This window comes from Pipra filicauda, unplaced genomic scaffold (genome assembly GCF_003945595.2).
Source record: "Pipra filicauda isolate LSUMZ 115617 unplaced genomic scaffold, ASM394559v2 scaffold122_size2191957_pilon, whole genome shotgun sequence".
Taxonomy (NCBI): Eukaryota; Metazoa; Chordata; class Aves; order Passeriformes; family Pipridae; genus Pipra; species Pipra filicauda.
The window spans coordinates 1,407,490-1,422,116 of record NW_024103685.1 but is presented as its reverse complement, the minus strand read 5'-3'; the positions used below and the strand labels follow the sequence as shown (position 1 = coordinate 1,422,116).

General features: G+C 33.9%; 1 protein-coding gene across 5 annotated transcripts in view; it reads left to right on the top strand.

Moving 5' to 3' along the window:
• Nucleotides 1–14,627, top strand: part of FMN2 (formin 2) — a 159,693-nt gene that overhangs the window by 98,667 nt on the left and 46,399 nt on the right. For all 5 annotated transcript variants that reach the window (XM_039388766.1, XM_039388773.1, XM_039388771.1 and 2 more), the window contains 3 exons: nucleotides 1,119–1,178; nucleotides 1,358–1,478; nucleotides 11,598–11,690. In XM_039388766.1, the coding sequence (XP_039244700.1) occupies nucleotides 1,119–1,178; nucleotides 1,358–1,478; nucleotides 11,598–11,690 (274 nt within the window). The remainder of the gene's footprint in view (nucleotides 1–1,118; nucleotides 1,179–1,357; nucleotides 1,479–11,597; nucleotides 11,691–14,627) is intronic.

Below are 14,627 nucleotides of genomic sequence, written 5' to 3'. Positions count from 1 at the left end.
AAATATATGCTTTTGTTTACAAGGAAACAATAATCTTAGAATTTCTATTGCTATAATGAAAAGACTTATATGAATGTGGACTATAGTATGAGAGTTAAAATTGGTTCCTATATCTTTCTAGGAAGTCACTGTCAAAATCTTCAATTCCACAAGTGGCAGAAAAAGAATAGCTTTTTTCCCTGATTGATCCCTTACTAAATATAAATGCTTTAGCTTCTGGGTTGGGTCGTGTGAGTAGATAACCCTGAGCTGAGACACCATGTCAGCCATTTGCCTTTAAAGGAGTGGAGGAAAGCAGTGCATGCTGGTTTCTTTGGTAAACCAAGAGAGTTTGGTGAATGACACCTTAGTACAACACGTTTGGGGCAGCTTACTTTAGCTGAACCTTCTAATTGACTAGATACGGTGTATCACCAGTTTTAGAACTCTGGTAGAAAATTTAGGCATGCTAAGTGTAGTTTGGTGACTCAAGTCCTTAGTATGTAATTTGCTGGCAATATTATGACTGCTGATGTTGCAATTGCAAGATACATTTTCAGTTTATTTGATCAGTCAGAAAAGTTCTTACATAATAGTTTTCTGAAAATATCTGAAAATGTAATTCTGTCAGACATCTTCTTCAAATGGAATATCTTCTGTGAAGTTTTATTGGAAATTGCAGAGGGGAAACAAGGACAAAGTTCCCTCAAATACCCCCCGCTCCCACCTCAGGTTTAATTTAGAAAAATAACTTTCTTTGTTTAACTTAACTTTGCTTTGGTTATAATTATACTGTTGCAAAAGAAGTTGCATACATGAATCCAGACACAATTTCTCTTTTCCTTCTTGGGAAATTTCAAAATGTAAGGGTTTGGTTTACAATCAGGTAAATTTTGAAAATAAGGAGTGCATTACATGGCTGTTATAACATATCTTTCTTCATTTTCTTTAGTGATTAAATGATATTTCAGGGTGTGGGGGTTTTTTTTGGTTGGTTGGTTGGTTTTGTTTTTTAGTGAAGGGACCAAATCTGCATAGTATTTTTCTTGACAGTAAGTATTTCATTTATTTGAATTACCTTTTCTGAATATTTTCAGTGAGTTTCAGTAACACAGCAAACTTTATTCTCCTCTGTACAGGACAACAGCAGAAGTCTTCTATCTTACATTGTCTCATATTATTTACGTAATTTTGATGAGGTGAGTGAGAATTAATTTTTCTCTTTTAAATTCAAGTTAAAAAAAAAAATTAGCGAATTTGTTCTTCTGCTGGCAAGATGACGAAATATGCACAATTGTTCCCTGTGCTTTCAGTTATATATTTTAGTATAGCAAAAAGTAATGAGCACTATGTAACTGTTCATTTGTGGTTTTGTCAGGATGCTGGAAAAGAACAATGCATCTTTCCTCTTCCGGACCCACAAGATCTCTTCCAGGCTTCGCAATTGAAGTTTGATGATTTTCAAAAAGATCTCCGGAAAATGAAGAAAGATTTGCGAGGTACTGAACCTAGATTAAGTGCTAACTGTACGTTACTCTGCTGTGTTATTGTTTGTATCATTTTTAGACATTAGATGACACTGTAAAAATATTTGTGTATTTTTGACTCCTCAATTACTGTTTTGTTTCTTTGATTTTCTTTTCCATGACCATTTAAGCAATAACTCATAATTTTCTGGAGATAACCTGAGGTTTTTAAATTAAAAACATCAAACCAGTTAGGTCAAATCTTTTTTTTCAAAACCAAAGCAAAAAGCTAGTTTAGTTTTTCATTTTTCCAAACATATTTTGACAAGTCCTTCACTGTAAAAAGAATTGCAAAGTGTTGGACCATGTCCATGAAAAAAAAAGGGTTTATAATTGCCTGCAAATACTATCTAGCAGACAAAATAATATGTATTACATATTGATAAAGATAGATTAAATAACTGACCTTTACTGGATATGCAATATGCAAAGGTGGTATTTTTTTTCCCTCTTGTGAAATGTTTTCTTGAAATGAATTCAACAGGCTTAGGATATATTTGCTAGACTTTAATAAAAAACATATATCATATACATTTCTTAATAGCACGGGGATCTAAGCACTACGTTTAAGCAAGAGTAGTTTGCACAAATGATTCACAATCTTCATTATTTTTGCTATAAGTACCCATTAGACTGTCCAGTTATGTATCACTGTACTAAATCTTGGAGAGAAAAATCCAGATCAAGGTGTAAAATGATTTTTATATTACTGTTCCCTTGCCGATTTTGAATGTTATGCATTTAGAGACCAAGGAATGGTTTGGTAAGCCATCCCTGAACAACCCAGATTGGAAGGTTCTCTATTAAAACAAAAACATAACATGATTACCAAATTATATCTTATCTTCCCTTCTTGCTCCTATCAACATTTTTTAGGCTGTTTTAAAATTTATCCTAAATATTTTGAGGTAAGATTTAAAGTTGTAACAAGGTCACTTAGTGTGATCGTTAGCAGTGAACTGCAGCACCATCCATTTGCTACCTTGAATGATCAAGGGGGCAAAAGTCCCACAGTTCAGCCGTGCAAACTTATTTCTATACTTGCAACTGCCAGATAGTCTCAGGGCTGATCTCCAGTCTTGCCATGTAGAAGAAAGATACTTAGGTCTTACTGAAAAAAGGTACTTGAATCCTAGCGTATGTTAACGAACACCTATGGGGGAAGATTTTATTCCTCACAAATTCACCAGAAATGTTTTTATTTAGATGAAAAGTACTTTTAGATCAAGATTGAAATTTCCATACAGACATAAATCTCTTGTGGAATAAATCCACACTGTGCAATGATCAAAGCAGGGGTTCTGTAAAAATGGAAATTTCACGCTTCTCTCTGCCATCAGGCTGCAGTTGAATTCTTTCTATGCTTCCAATCCCCCCTAAGACTGGAGTCTCTGTTGTCAGTCTGTTCTGTAGCTAATGAAACTGAAGAATAAATACAGACGCTATTGCTCTTTCCCTATGCCCTTTGGTACAAACTTATTTGGGGACAGCATCAGACTCCATCTGCATCCTCTTCTGGATATGAAGTGACAATTTCAATACCACACTGCAATCTCAATCGTGATTTTATATCAGTCTTGAGAGATTCAAAATGCTTTATATTGACTCTCTTTTCCAAAGAAAAGTGGAACCCTAAATTAAAAATAGTTTATGTTAAAAGATTTTATGACTGTGAGAACATACACTAGAAATTCTGGGTATTCCAGTAGCTTAATTTTTGTAATTCTTTCAGTGAGATCGAAAAGCCAATCATTTTTAAATAGAGTACAAATTTTAACTGAATGGATAAAATTACTTCAGAGTGTTTTTTTTCTCTGCATTTACCGTAAGTACACTACCAGATTTGCTAATGCACATCTGGAACCTTATGAGTTACTAGAGCTAGCAAGTGCCTCATTAAATGACAGAGCAGGAAGAGGACTGTAAGATGCTGAGAAAATTCTGACAAAATACTAAATATGATCCTATCCTTTTGAAGTCAATGACAGTAAATGAATACTGATTGTTCCTGGGAAACACTGACTTTAAAGCCACAGAAATAAATGCCCATGAATACATTCCAGCTTTTGAGATGTGAATTGTAACCCTGGACCTATATTCATCAGTAATTAGATAGAAGATTTCATGAGAGGATTTTACCATTTGGTTGGGTGGGCGGTTTGCTTTGTTCTCTGTCACTGAAAAACTGAAAATTTCACATAACATCAATTCAGACTGCATGACCATTGCAAGGGTATTCTGTTGATATTAGTTTCAAATACCCTGCAAACCGTGCAGTGAGATCATGCTTATTACAATGAGGAAAGAGGGCATTGGTTCACCCAGGAAAAAAAGCTACTGAAGATATTTTATTTCTATCTTAAAAAACTTCCCATGATCATTATGCAAAGGTAGGCTTCATTCTTCCTTTCATAAAGTTTTGGGACCATTTAAAAAAAACCCAGAAAACCCACAAAGTAGAGGAAGGTTATTATTTAAAAAAAAAAAAAAAATATAGCTGTAACAATAGCAGTTCATTCTAGCACTGCTGTATTTTTCCATCTAAAGAAGTCAGTAGCATACACAGAGACATGCAGATATAAATAATCTTCATGGTTCTTTAAAGTAATTTCACTGACATGCTCTTTCACAGTTCTGAGTTTGGGTTTATGTTTATATTAGAGTTGTTATGCTGGTTGCTTAAAAAGAAAAAAAGAACTCTTGATGTTCAAACTTCTATGCTTTTTTCCCTTTTGACTATAGAGGCTATTGTCCATTTTTAAGTTTCTATGAACTGTATGCCTTGTAGTTTGTAAAATTTTAGAAAAAAAGTTTCCTCTAATATTTCAGATTAAAAGTGCAAATCCAAAAGACTCTCAGAAGCATTCTATGTGACTGTTCCAAGATGAATATTATAGAAATTTGAGGTATTTATAAATAATAGAGATCCCAAGGATAAATTTTATATACTAGATTTTTTGTAAGATAGAAGACCAAGAACAGGTAGATCCTTTTACTAACAAATTAAGTGAGTTTGGCTCCATCTGTAGCTCCCGGATTTCACAGCTCTCCAGGATTCTTACTTTAGCCTTTTTGACTCCAGTGACATATAGTTTGTTAAGCAACTTGATCTGCTTTTGATCTCTCCTGGCTGTCAGCAATGTTCCTTGATGCAGTCATGCCAAGCAATGACTTCTGTTCCTATGTCATTCCACAAAAGAAACGTTAGCACTTGCCACATGACTTAAATCAACTCACCGTGTAAAGAAAATTGGGCATCTAGGGTCACAGGAGCAGTATGACTCTTCCTGATTAGGACCTCTGTTACACAACTATTACTATCAGTGTGCTTTTCTAGACATCTCAGAATGCTCCAGGTAGGACAGAAAGATGTGCGAAAATGTGTATTGCATCAATTAATGTTCTAATCCTCTCTGCTCTGAAACTCTCTTAAGGTAAAATTGTGGATTAGGAAAATGTTGGATTTGTGACCCACGAAATTCTTCAAGATACATATTTAGTTTAGAAAACAACTAGAACAGCAAATTGGCATTGAGAGTTACAGTACTTATGGCAAGTTAAAATCTTCAGAAGCTGTTCTTTGGCTACACATTAACATTTTAGCCTTACAATAGTAAGTTTATTCTTGCTAATCAAAAACTAATTCATCAGTTGTCACTTATTGCAAAACTTTCACTGAAGCTTAGCTAAAAGGGAATTAGAAACAATGTCAGGCAGAAAATAAATCTGACTAGTAGAAGAGATTAATAATACAATACAATGCAGATTACTATAAAATTGAGTTGAAGTCTGTACTTGTTTATATGTCATAGTCATATTTAATATATTTGATTGAAAAGTGATTACAAGTAATAATTATGATAATTAAACATTGTTTTTGTAGTGATGCTTTCTTTTCCTATTCTAAGTGTTTACAACTCATTGAAAAGTCTCCATCCAAGAGAAGCTAGGCTGTGTGGCCCAATACATCTCTCTGGTTTGGAATAAATGTAACAGAGAATGTTTATAAAGTGTTAAGCATTTGCAGAACACTTTGTATTTTAAAAGTATGTTCCAATGAAAGCCCCACTATAACTTGGAAAAATACACGTTCCCTATTTTTTCAGTGCTTCTTAGTCACCTAAAATTACCTATTCAGCTTGGATCTTCTAGCTGTAGAGCTGTTATGTGCTCTCATGTTTAACACCTGCTGTGTAAATCAGAGTACTGGAAATATCACATTGTGCAATAGAAAGACTTTTAAAAGTTATATTTGGAGTGGTGTCAATATGGGACTGAGAGAGGACAGTAATAGTCATGCTAATCATTCCTCTTGCTTCTTGCCCTTAACACCTAGAAAGAGGCCCCTACCTGAAAGTGCAGTCAAGCAGTAGTTTGAGATGGAAGTTGTCCGTGAAGAGGAAAATCTATGTCTGGGGTTACTTTGCAAAATCAGATTGCACCCACTGTTAGTTCTTTCATAAGTAATATTAATGTTTACAGGCTAACATAAAATAAATGCACCGTTCTATCTGCACACCATCCTCTCTCTCTCTCTCTCTCTCTCTCTCTCTCTCTCTCTCTCTCTCACACACACACATGCTCGTACACGCATCCTTGTGTATTTTCATATTCCCAAGACTGTTTCCATCACAGTTCTGATTATGGGGCTAAGATTTTGGCAACATTTCAATGCCACTTCTTGAGCAGGAGTGGTATTAATTTCAACCTCAGTTAACAAACTTGAGCAGCCTTAAGCCATTTAAGGCCCCAATTCAGACGGAAGAAAAGGAAGGGATTGCTCTCCTAAAGAAGGACATTCTTAGGATTGGTTGATTTTCCTCTAAGGAAAGGTCTTGAGTCTAGTCTGGTGGTCTGTCTTTTAAATAGCTAAAGTTTGATGAAATAAAGTGTATCCTAAGAGGTTTCCCAAAAATTTCAGACTTTTTAGTATGTTTGTACACTGATATTTCAAGTTTCAGAAGAAGACAGGAAGTTGAAGGAGAACTGGATAAAAATTTGCGTTCTTGACAGTTTGAATTCATTGCATCATCAAATATGTTCTGTTCTAAGATACTTTTCAATGTCTGTGATTTTGTTTTTCTCTGACAATAGTTTTGATATAAATATGATTTAAAATTTTTCACAATTAAGAAGTAAATCTTTGATTTTTCTTAAATGATCCATAGATCCGTATTAGGAGGAAAACATGCCTTCAGTCTTTTATAATAAAATGCCAAACCTCTCAAGGTAATTAATAGCAAGATAATACAGCAACATTAGTGGGTTTGGTCAATCCTACACTTATCTGTACAATCTACCTTTGCAGAAACAGCTATAGTTTTAACCAAATTAAATCTTTACTTTTGCCTGTTCATTAACAGCTGTGCATCCACACATTGTACCTGTTTGTTCAGTTATTACTGAAAGGGTTAATTGCTACAGCTATGCAGCATGCAGACTTCTAAACCTAAACCAGATGTAAACTAAAGCTAGGCTTTCAGTCAATCTTTGAGTTATATTTTACTGTCCTTAAAACTCCAAACAAGGAGCTGTCTATGGAAGCCCTTTAAGACTCAGCAGTTCTTAGTGTAAGAAATTAGGGGCTCTTTCTGTATTTGTGGTTGGGTTCATCAGAGTTTGTCTTTTGATGAAGCCAGTATGGTTTTCTTTAGATAAAGTCTAAGTTTTCTTTTAAAGTCACAGGTTGCAGTTGTAAAGAATCCAGAAAGCACTGAGGAAGTTGTGAAAACAGTGGTTATGCTGTTATAAACTTTTCAAACAAGTAGGACACAGGCACATCACCTGTGGAAGTCTGAGTGCTCAGAACCTTGGAAAATTAAGGACATAATTTCCAAACTTCCTTAAAGGCTTAAAAGCAAGTAGTCTATCAAGTTTTAATTAAACTTATGCTCTCAAATACCTTAAACAACCTTGAAAATCCACCTGAATTCTATCAGACTTCTATAGATAAGTATGTGGTTTCAGAACTAGGTAACAAAAACAGCTTCATGAACCTCTTAAATACTCATCTAAGGTAATTAAAAATTCTGCTCGCTTTCCTTTTGATCTTTTTTTGCTAGATTGCTTGTTGGTTTCGTTGTTGAGTTTGAGGTTTTAGTTTGCTTGGTTGGTTTAATTTTTGATTTAGTTTTTGTGTTTTGGGTGTGTTGAAACGAAAAAATCTTGCTGCTCATTATTATCCCGACCAAAGACAATGCAGTAAGACTGAGGAGCAACTAATCATCTGGTCACACATTTTGTTCAAAAAGACATATTTTATTATTAGAAGAGATTTTTACTTCCAAGGACTAAAATTTAACATTGAACAGAACTAGCTGGAAAACATGCATTAAAAAGATAGTCTGAATGTTGAAAACATTTTTTTTCTTTTTTTAAAAAAGTGAAGTGACTATTTTTGGTAGTACGACTGCTTGCATTTTAGATCATTTATCAGACTCACTTATTGAAAATGTTAGTACAAAGCATGGAATGTTTAGTGGCTTTTCCTTTTCTGTGTAGATGTCTCTTAGCTGATACTGGGTCTTCTGAAACTTTATGTATTTTAGTATATTGACCTAAAATAAGATTAAAAAAATAGGATAAGCAAACTAACACAGTAGCTCAAAAAAAGTGCAATTAATTGTATTTTAACACAGAAATAGAGAATGAGATAAGATTCTTGAAATACTCGATACAACTGGAATTGCAATTTGTTTAAATCTCTAAACTGGTGTTGAACACAGATTTTCTCGTCAATTTCCAGACCAGGAGCATTTGAGAGATCTATGCACGTATGAGCAAAAAGCTACCAGTTTGAATTGCCCAAAATTTAGAAGGTTCTCCCATACTGATCTTTTCCATTGCTTATAGTTTGCTTATATGTTAAAATTGATTTAGAGGTTTGGAGAAGAGGTGTGTCTGCCCATGCCAAGTTCTGCTTAGGACTTGAGAGCTTTGGAAGGTATAAAATCAGTGCATGAGGACTGGGTATTTGGGACTACAGGAAACCTTCACCTTACTGCAAAGCAACACAGAGAAGTTTTTATCTTTCTTTATTCATGTTGGTGCAATTCCATCTTGTGAGATAAACTTCTACCTAGTACTTGGCTTTTGTGACTGCTTACATGACTCTCATTTGTGGTGCCTTAAATATCTGTCAATTCTTTCATTATGAGGAACTTTAAAATTTGCTTGAAGTAAATGAAATTTAGAAATATTCCAGCTTTTGTTTAAGTTTTTCAGTTGTATACACGTCCCAAGATGAGAGAATAAACTAAACCTGTGAGAATGGGAATGATATCAGAGCAAGTTTTGAGCCTGTTGTGTAAAATCAGACAAGCTTTTGTTTTAGATAAAACTTTTACAAAGTCGTCACAACAGGTCTCTTTTGCCACCTATTCCTTTGATATATGGGATGTTTAGGTGAGCTGTTTCATGGAGATAAATGTGTTTGAATATGAAGCTGAGGTTAAAAACAAAATCAAATTTAGGATACTATGAGTATCCTCACATACTTTTTTTCCCATGAGTTACCTCCATGTTGCTTAGAAGTTTTTAAATATTCTTCTGACACAAACATTTATTCAGTATCTTATTTCTTCACTTGGACAAAAATACTGATAACTATCTGGTATTTTGTATTACTTTCATATGATCAGCAGTTTAATTTCTTCAGTTACAGTGAGAAATAGTGATAGTTCATACAAGTAGAGAGGGTTTATACTCTGGTGACAAATTACAATGCATGATAAATTAGTGCTATATCCAACAGGTTGTGCAGGGAGACCACAGTTCCAGTCTTAGTGATCTGGAGAACTGATAAACTTAAGATGAGCTTACAGGCCTGTTAATTCTTTAATGAAGAAAGCATCCGATGAACTAGTTTATTTTAAGCATCATAATACTGATATTAGTATGGTAATAATGACAGAATTTGTCAACTTTTAAAGTCTGAATGCTACAGATGATATTTTACTCTATAACAAGAGAAAAGGATTTTTGTTTTCCTATGTTTTCTTTTGTATTGTAATTATTTAGTGTTTGCAATTCAGGAATAGGATCAAAAATGGACCCAAACTATTGTTCTTCTGAACATCACTAATTTTAGTCTTTTCATGGGTGGAAGGGGGGGTGGGCAGAAACAAACAAAAATAACTCCACCAAAAACTGGAGAAACAAAGCTTTCATTAACTGCACACCCTTTCCCACACCACACATATATACACAAACAAAGCAACTGTGGAAGAGCTTCCAGTATCTGAGTGGTTAAAGAAGAGACATTTCATTCTGACAATATTACACTTTTTTTTCCCCTGTAATAAATTGAATATAAAACATAGAATATGCCATATTTCCATATACATGTTGAAATGGGACTGCTTCAGGTTGTTGACGTGGGTATAGACTATGAGTTTTGGTGGGTATGAGTCTTCATTAGATATACACTTCTCTCAGATTGACTGAGAGATCAGAAGTTCATCGTGAACTGCAGATGTTAGTTAAAGAGAACATAATGCTGTACTGCTCTGAAAAGTATTTAATCCACATTCTGGGGAAAAAGTATGAAATTTTGATTATATTAAATGTTATGGTAGGTTCTATAGCCTTTTTCAGATTTGTCACTTATTTCTGAGTAGGAGAAAAGCATGATAGAAATTCTATATTACCATTACAGAATGTCTTCATTTGTAGAATAGTACATAACTTCTCTACTTCTTGTCATATGTTGTAAGAAAATTCATGGTCATTTGGATCCCCTTCCCTGTTTCAGATGTGTTGACTAAAAAGTTTGTTTAAAATTTGTTTAAAAATCACAGTCTTGTAATTATGTAATTATACATTATATGACTGTATTTGTGGGGGGATTAGGTTTACTCTTTTATTTTTAATATTGCTTCATAAGCATATTACCTGTCTAATTAGATATATTCATGTTTATTTTTCCCCTAAAATCTGCTGGTATTTCTTTCTATTTTGCTCTAAGCTTAAAAAAAATAAAGTTAAAAATTAAATTGTCAATTAAAAAATTAAATTGTTATTAAAGTGGTTTTACTCCACTTGTGTGGAGTTACTATTTATTTGAGCCAGTCTACTTTTCTATATATGTACATTTTAAACATTATAATAGTACTTTCTGCTACTTCAAAATATTTTTTTAATGTCTAACCAGTTTTCTGTATTTAAAGACATATAATAATTCCTTTTTGCTTGAAGAAACCCTGGAGGGTAAACAAGGAAGATATGCATTTTAGATGTGTGCACTTTTATTGGAAATTTTGAGGCAGAATCAAGCAGGATTCATTTCCGTTGAATGATGGGAACTTATTGCAGCCTAAAGAGATTTCCCTTATAATGGAAATCAGAGCTTAACATTCACCTGAAGTAATAGTCTCAAATCTTCTGTTGTCCCAAGTTACATTAGCTTGGATAATTGGTGGAAGTATGATGGTACCCCCTTACAAATGAATAATCTGTGTCAGACCTGCTTTAGGTTCCAGCTTCTCTGTCCTGGTCTCTAGTGCAATAAGAACCAAGATGTGCTCCAAGGTCTTTCATAGAGTTCAAGCCATGAGAACTGTACTCTTATAATCCTTCACTTTAATCCTTTTGCACTATTACTTTTGAACAATGCAAAGCACTTCTACTACATCTGTTGTTTTATCAAGTATCAAACCCCCATCTGGCTTTACTCACTAAATTAAGGTCATTCCTACTATTTGGTGCAGGTTTCTCATCTGATCTTTGATTCAGGCACTGCCACCTGGGGCCAGGTATATCAACACGGCATGGAATCTCAGTTTGCAATTTTGTTCCCATACAATTCTTCCCCCTAAATTTGTCTTTCTCCTTCAAAATAATTCAAAACTCTTGTAAATTTTTGCTACCATTCATTTAAACTCACAGACTGGCCAAAAATTTTTTGTATATTTTGGTCAAAAATATTTGACCAGGAACAAAACTGTTCCTGAATATATTATCATTGTGTTTGTACTTGAAGTAGTGTGTTTGAGGCACATATTCCAGCAGTTTCACTGTCTATGAATTAAAGTGTCTTTTATTACAGTATGCAATGATGTGTCATTCTAAACTAATCTGTTACTTGAATTTCAGCATGTGAGACAGAAGCAGCAAAAGTTTATCAGCTATCACTAGAGGAGCACCTCCAGCCTTTCAAAGACAACATGGAGCAATTCATTAGTCAAGGTAAATAATGAAACGTCACTTAACCTTTTCATGACATTTCAAAGGAAAGTTATGGGAACAATGTTTATACATTGTGGGAAAGGGACTGTTTATTTTGGCATCATAGAAAGATGTGGATTAGTTTAATCAGATGCCACACAGTTCTAAAAGATTTGCAAAATGATTCTCTTGTACTGTAGGTGACTCACTCTTTTTTGCATGACAGCAAAGACAGCAAAGACAAATGCTATTGGCTTGAGTGTGTGATCTTCTGATTAGTTCAACATTCCAGTAGAAAACAAATTTACAGCCTTTGTTCCTTGAAAAGTTGTTGAAGCTGGATCTGTTTCATTAACTTCATTCCAAAGAGATAATTCTCTTGTGTGCTCCAAAAACCATGGAATAAGCATAACAAAAGTAGTTAAAAGTTTTCCAGAGATAAGGTAAATTCATATGAAATACTTGGATGTGATTAATGGAAAATACTGCAAGAGAAAATATATTAGAAATATCCATGATTGACTGACAGCCTGAGTACTAGAAGGAAAACACTTTAAAATTAAATGGACTATGCTTTACTAGACCTTTCTTTGATAAGACTATAGGAGATATGATATATCAGAGCATCTCTTGAAAAACTACTCTGAAAGAGTATACTCTGTATTGACCAATTTGCTTTTTAATACAAGTTAGAATTCAATGCGCCAGGGTTAAAATTCCCTGATGAGTACATCAACATAATTTAAAAATTTTGTTGCTGCTTCTGCTTTGATACTGCATTTTATAATCAAAGATGGAACTATTGTCTTCTGAACAGGTAAATTATTTGATTTTGTACTGATTCAATGGACCTGTCGGTAATTCATTAGCCTAGAGATGTGTTAAAGAACTACCATATATAGAACTCTTTACTAACTGAGTGTGCTTTAGGTTTGAGAGGCCAGTCAGATATGCATTTATTTCCTTCTGGGTCGGTTATCCAAAATGACCATCTATCCAAACATTTTAAGAAGTGGAGTACATACAGAATCATCGAGTGGCTTGGGTTAGAGGTGACTAGACCATGTTGCTCATGTGTTCTACTATGTACTGATCCATGCTTTAGGACTCTCAATTACAGTTAATAAATTGAGCAAACTCACCATTTTGAATCATCAGCTGTGAATTGATGTTTCCTAAGACAAACATATACTAGCCAAATCTGGCAAAGAGCCTTTTTTGTCCAGCAATAATAGGTACGAACTGATTTAAAACTGGATTCTGATTATGTACATGACATATTAATATTACAGTAGTGACATGATTAAACATGTACCAAGTGTTTTGTGTTAAGTTTATATTATTGTTTGTATGTATACATAAGGAAAATTCAAATCACAAGTTTGTCTGAAAGAGATCACTAATGACATATTGCAAATCATGCCATATGTTTGCATATTAACCTTAATAACAGAGTAGGAAATCAAACACGGGCTTTATCCCTGGAACTGTTTATGACCAGGTTAGATGGAGCTCTGAGCAACCTAGTCTAGTGAGAGGTGTCCCTGTCCATGACAGAGATGTTGGAACTAGATGATCTTTAAGGTCCTTTCCAACCCAAACCATTCTATGATTATATTATTATATTTCAACAGACATCTGTCTGTTAAATTTCTGTTACTTTTAGAAACTATACTTTCAGAAATATCTGACTTTAGACTTTGGCTTACTTTCCAATTTCTAGCTACACCTTCCAGAAGATAATTTTATATAATCAATATAGTGATCTGTTCTGTTTCTGCAAGGATATGCAATTGCCTTTCTTGATTATGTGTCTGTACTTTCAGAGAGTGAGTAAAATGACAAAAAAAAAAAGATATTAATCTCATTCATTAAGAACTTTGCTGTGTTGCCATATTAACAGTGTATTGACAAAAGGAGAAATGCATAATGTCAGTAAAAATATCAGTGTCTAATTTTAATGAAAATAATTGGAAATATGTATTGTGAACGCAGTGAACTGTGATTAAACAATTTCTAGATTTTTTTTTTAAACGGCAAGACCTATTGTGCAGAATTCTGTCCCAGTGTAAGAAAGACAAAGGTTAACATATAGGAAAAAAGAATCCCTGGTTAAGTTCCAAAAATAAAGTAATTTAAATACCTTTCATTATGAAATCCTTTGTTTTTACTTCATGGGATTGAATTCAGACTTGAAAGAGGCCATGTTTAAAGCAGGATTTCTCTTTCCTGTTCAGTGTTTGACAGGCTTTTGATCTAGATATTTTTTCTAAGGGCTTTTGTTGTTTATGTAGACATAATCGATGAGTCTTTTCAGCTAGACTGCACACATGATCATTTAGAAAAACAGAGGGACAATTCTTGGCACCTTTTGGGGATTTTTGTTTATATAACATATGCTCTGGGCAAAGAAAAATCAAGCTTTAAGTTTTTATCTTTTCAAGTTCCAGTTTCTCTAAAGTCAGAAAGTTTTAACTTGTAATTCAGATGAAAAGCATTTTTCATAAGGTTGAATAATTTGGCATGTTTATATGATGCCTTTACAGAGTAGATAACTTGTGTGTATAATGGGACCCAAAAGTTCAAAGTAGCTAGTTATTTACAGCATATTCACTTATACTTGTTGCTAGCAGCTAAAATGGAAAATGGTTTTCCCAGAGGCAAGAAAATTTGGACATCAAATGAAATATCCTCGGCAAGGGGTTAGAAAGGCTCTGCTTTATAAGAATAGTTATTGTCATGCACTGTTAGATAACTTTAAATTACATTACTGCAGTCTAGCTAATTGTTACTAGTGACATATTAATTAAAAAAATCTTTTTTAATGTTAACACATTCATCAGAGGCAAAAAAAGGTTATGTATCGCTAGCTTACGTGTAAAGATGATTTCACTTGAAAGCTAAAGAAGGGAAAGAGGCAAGACTGTGTTCAGGATCATAACTTTTAAGATGAAAATG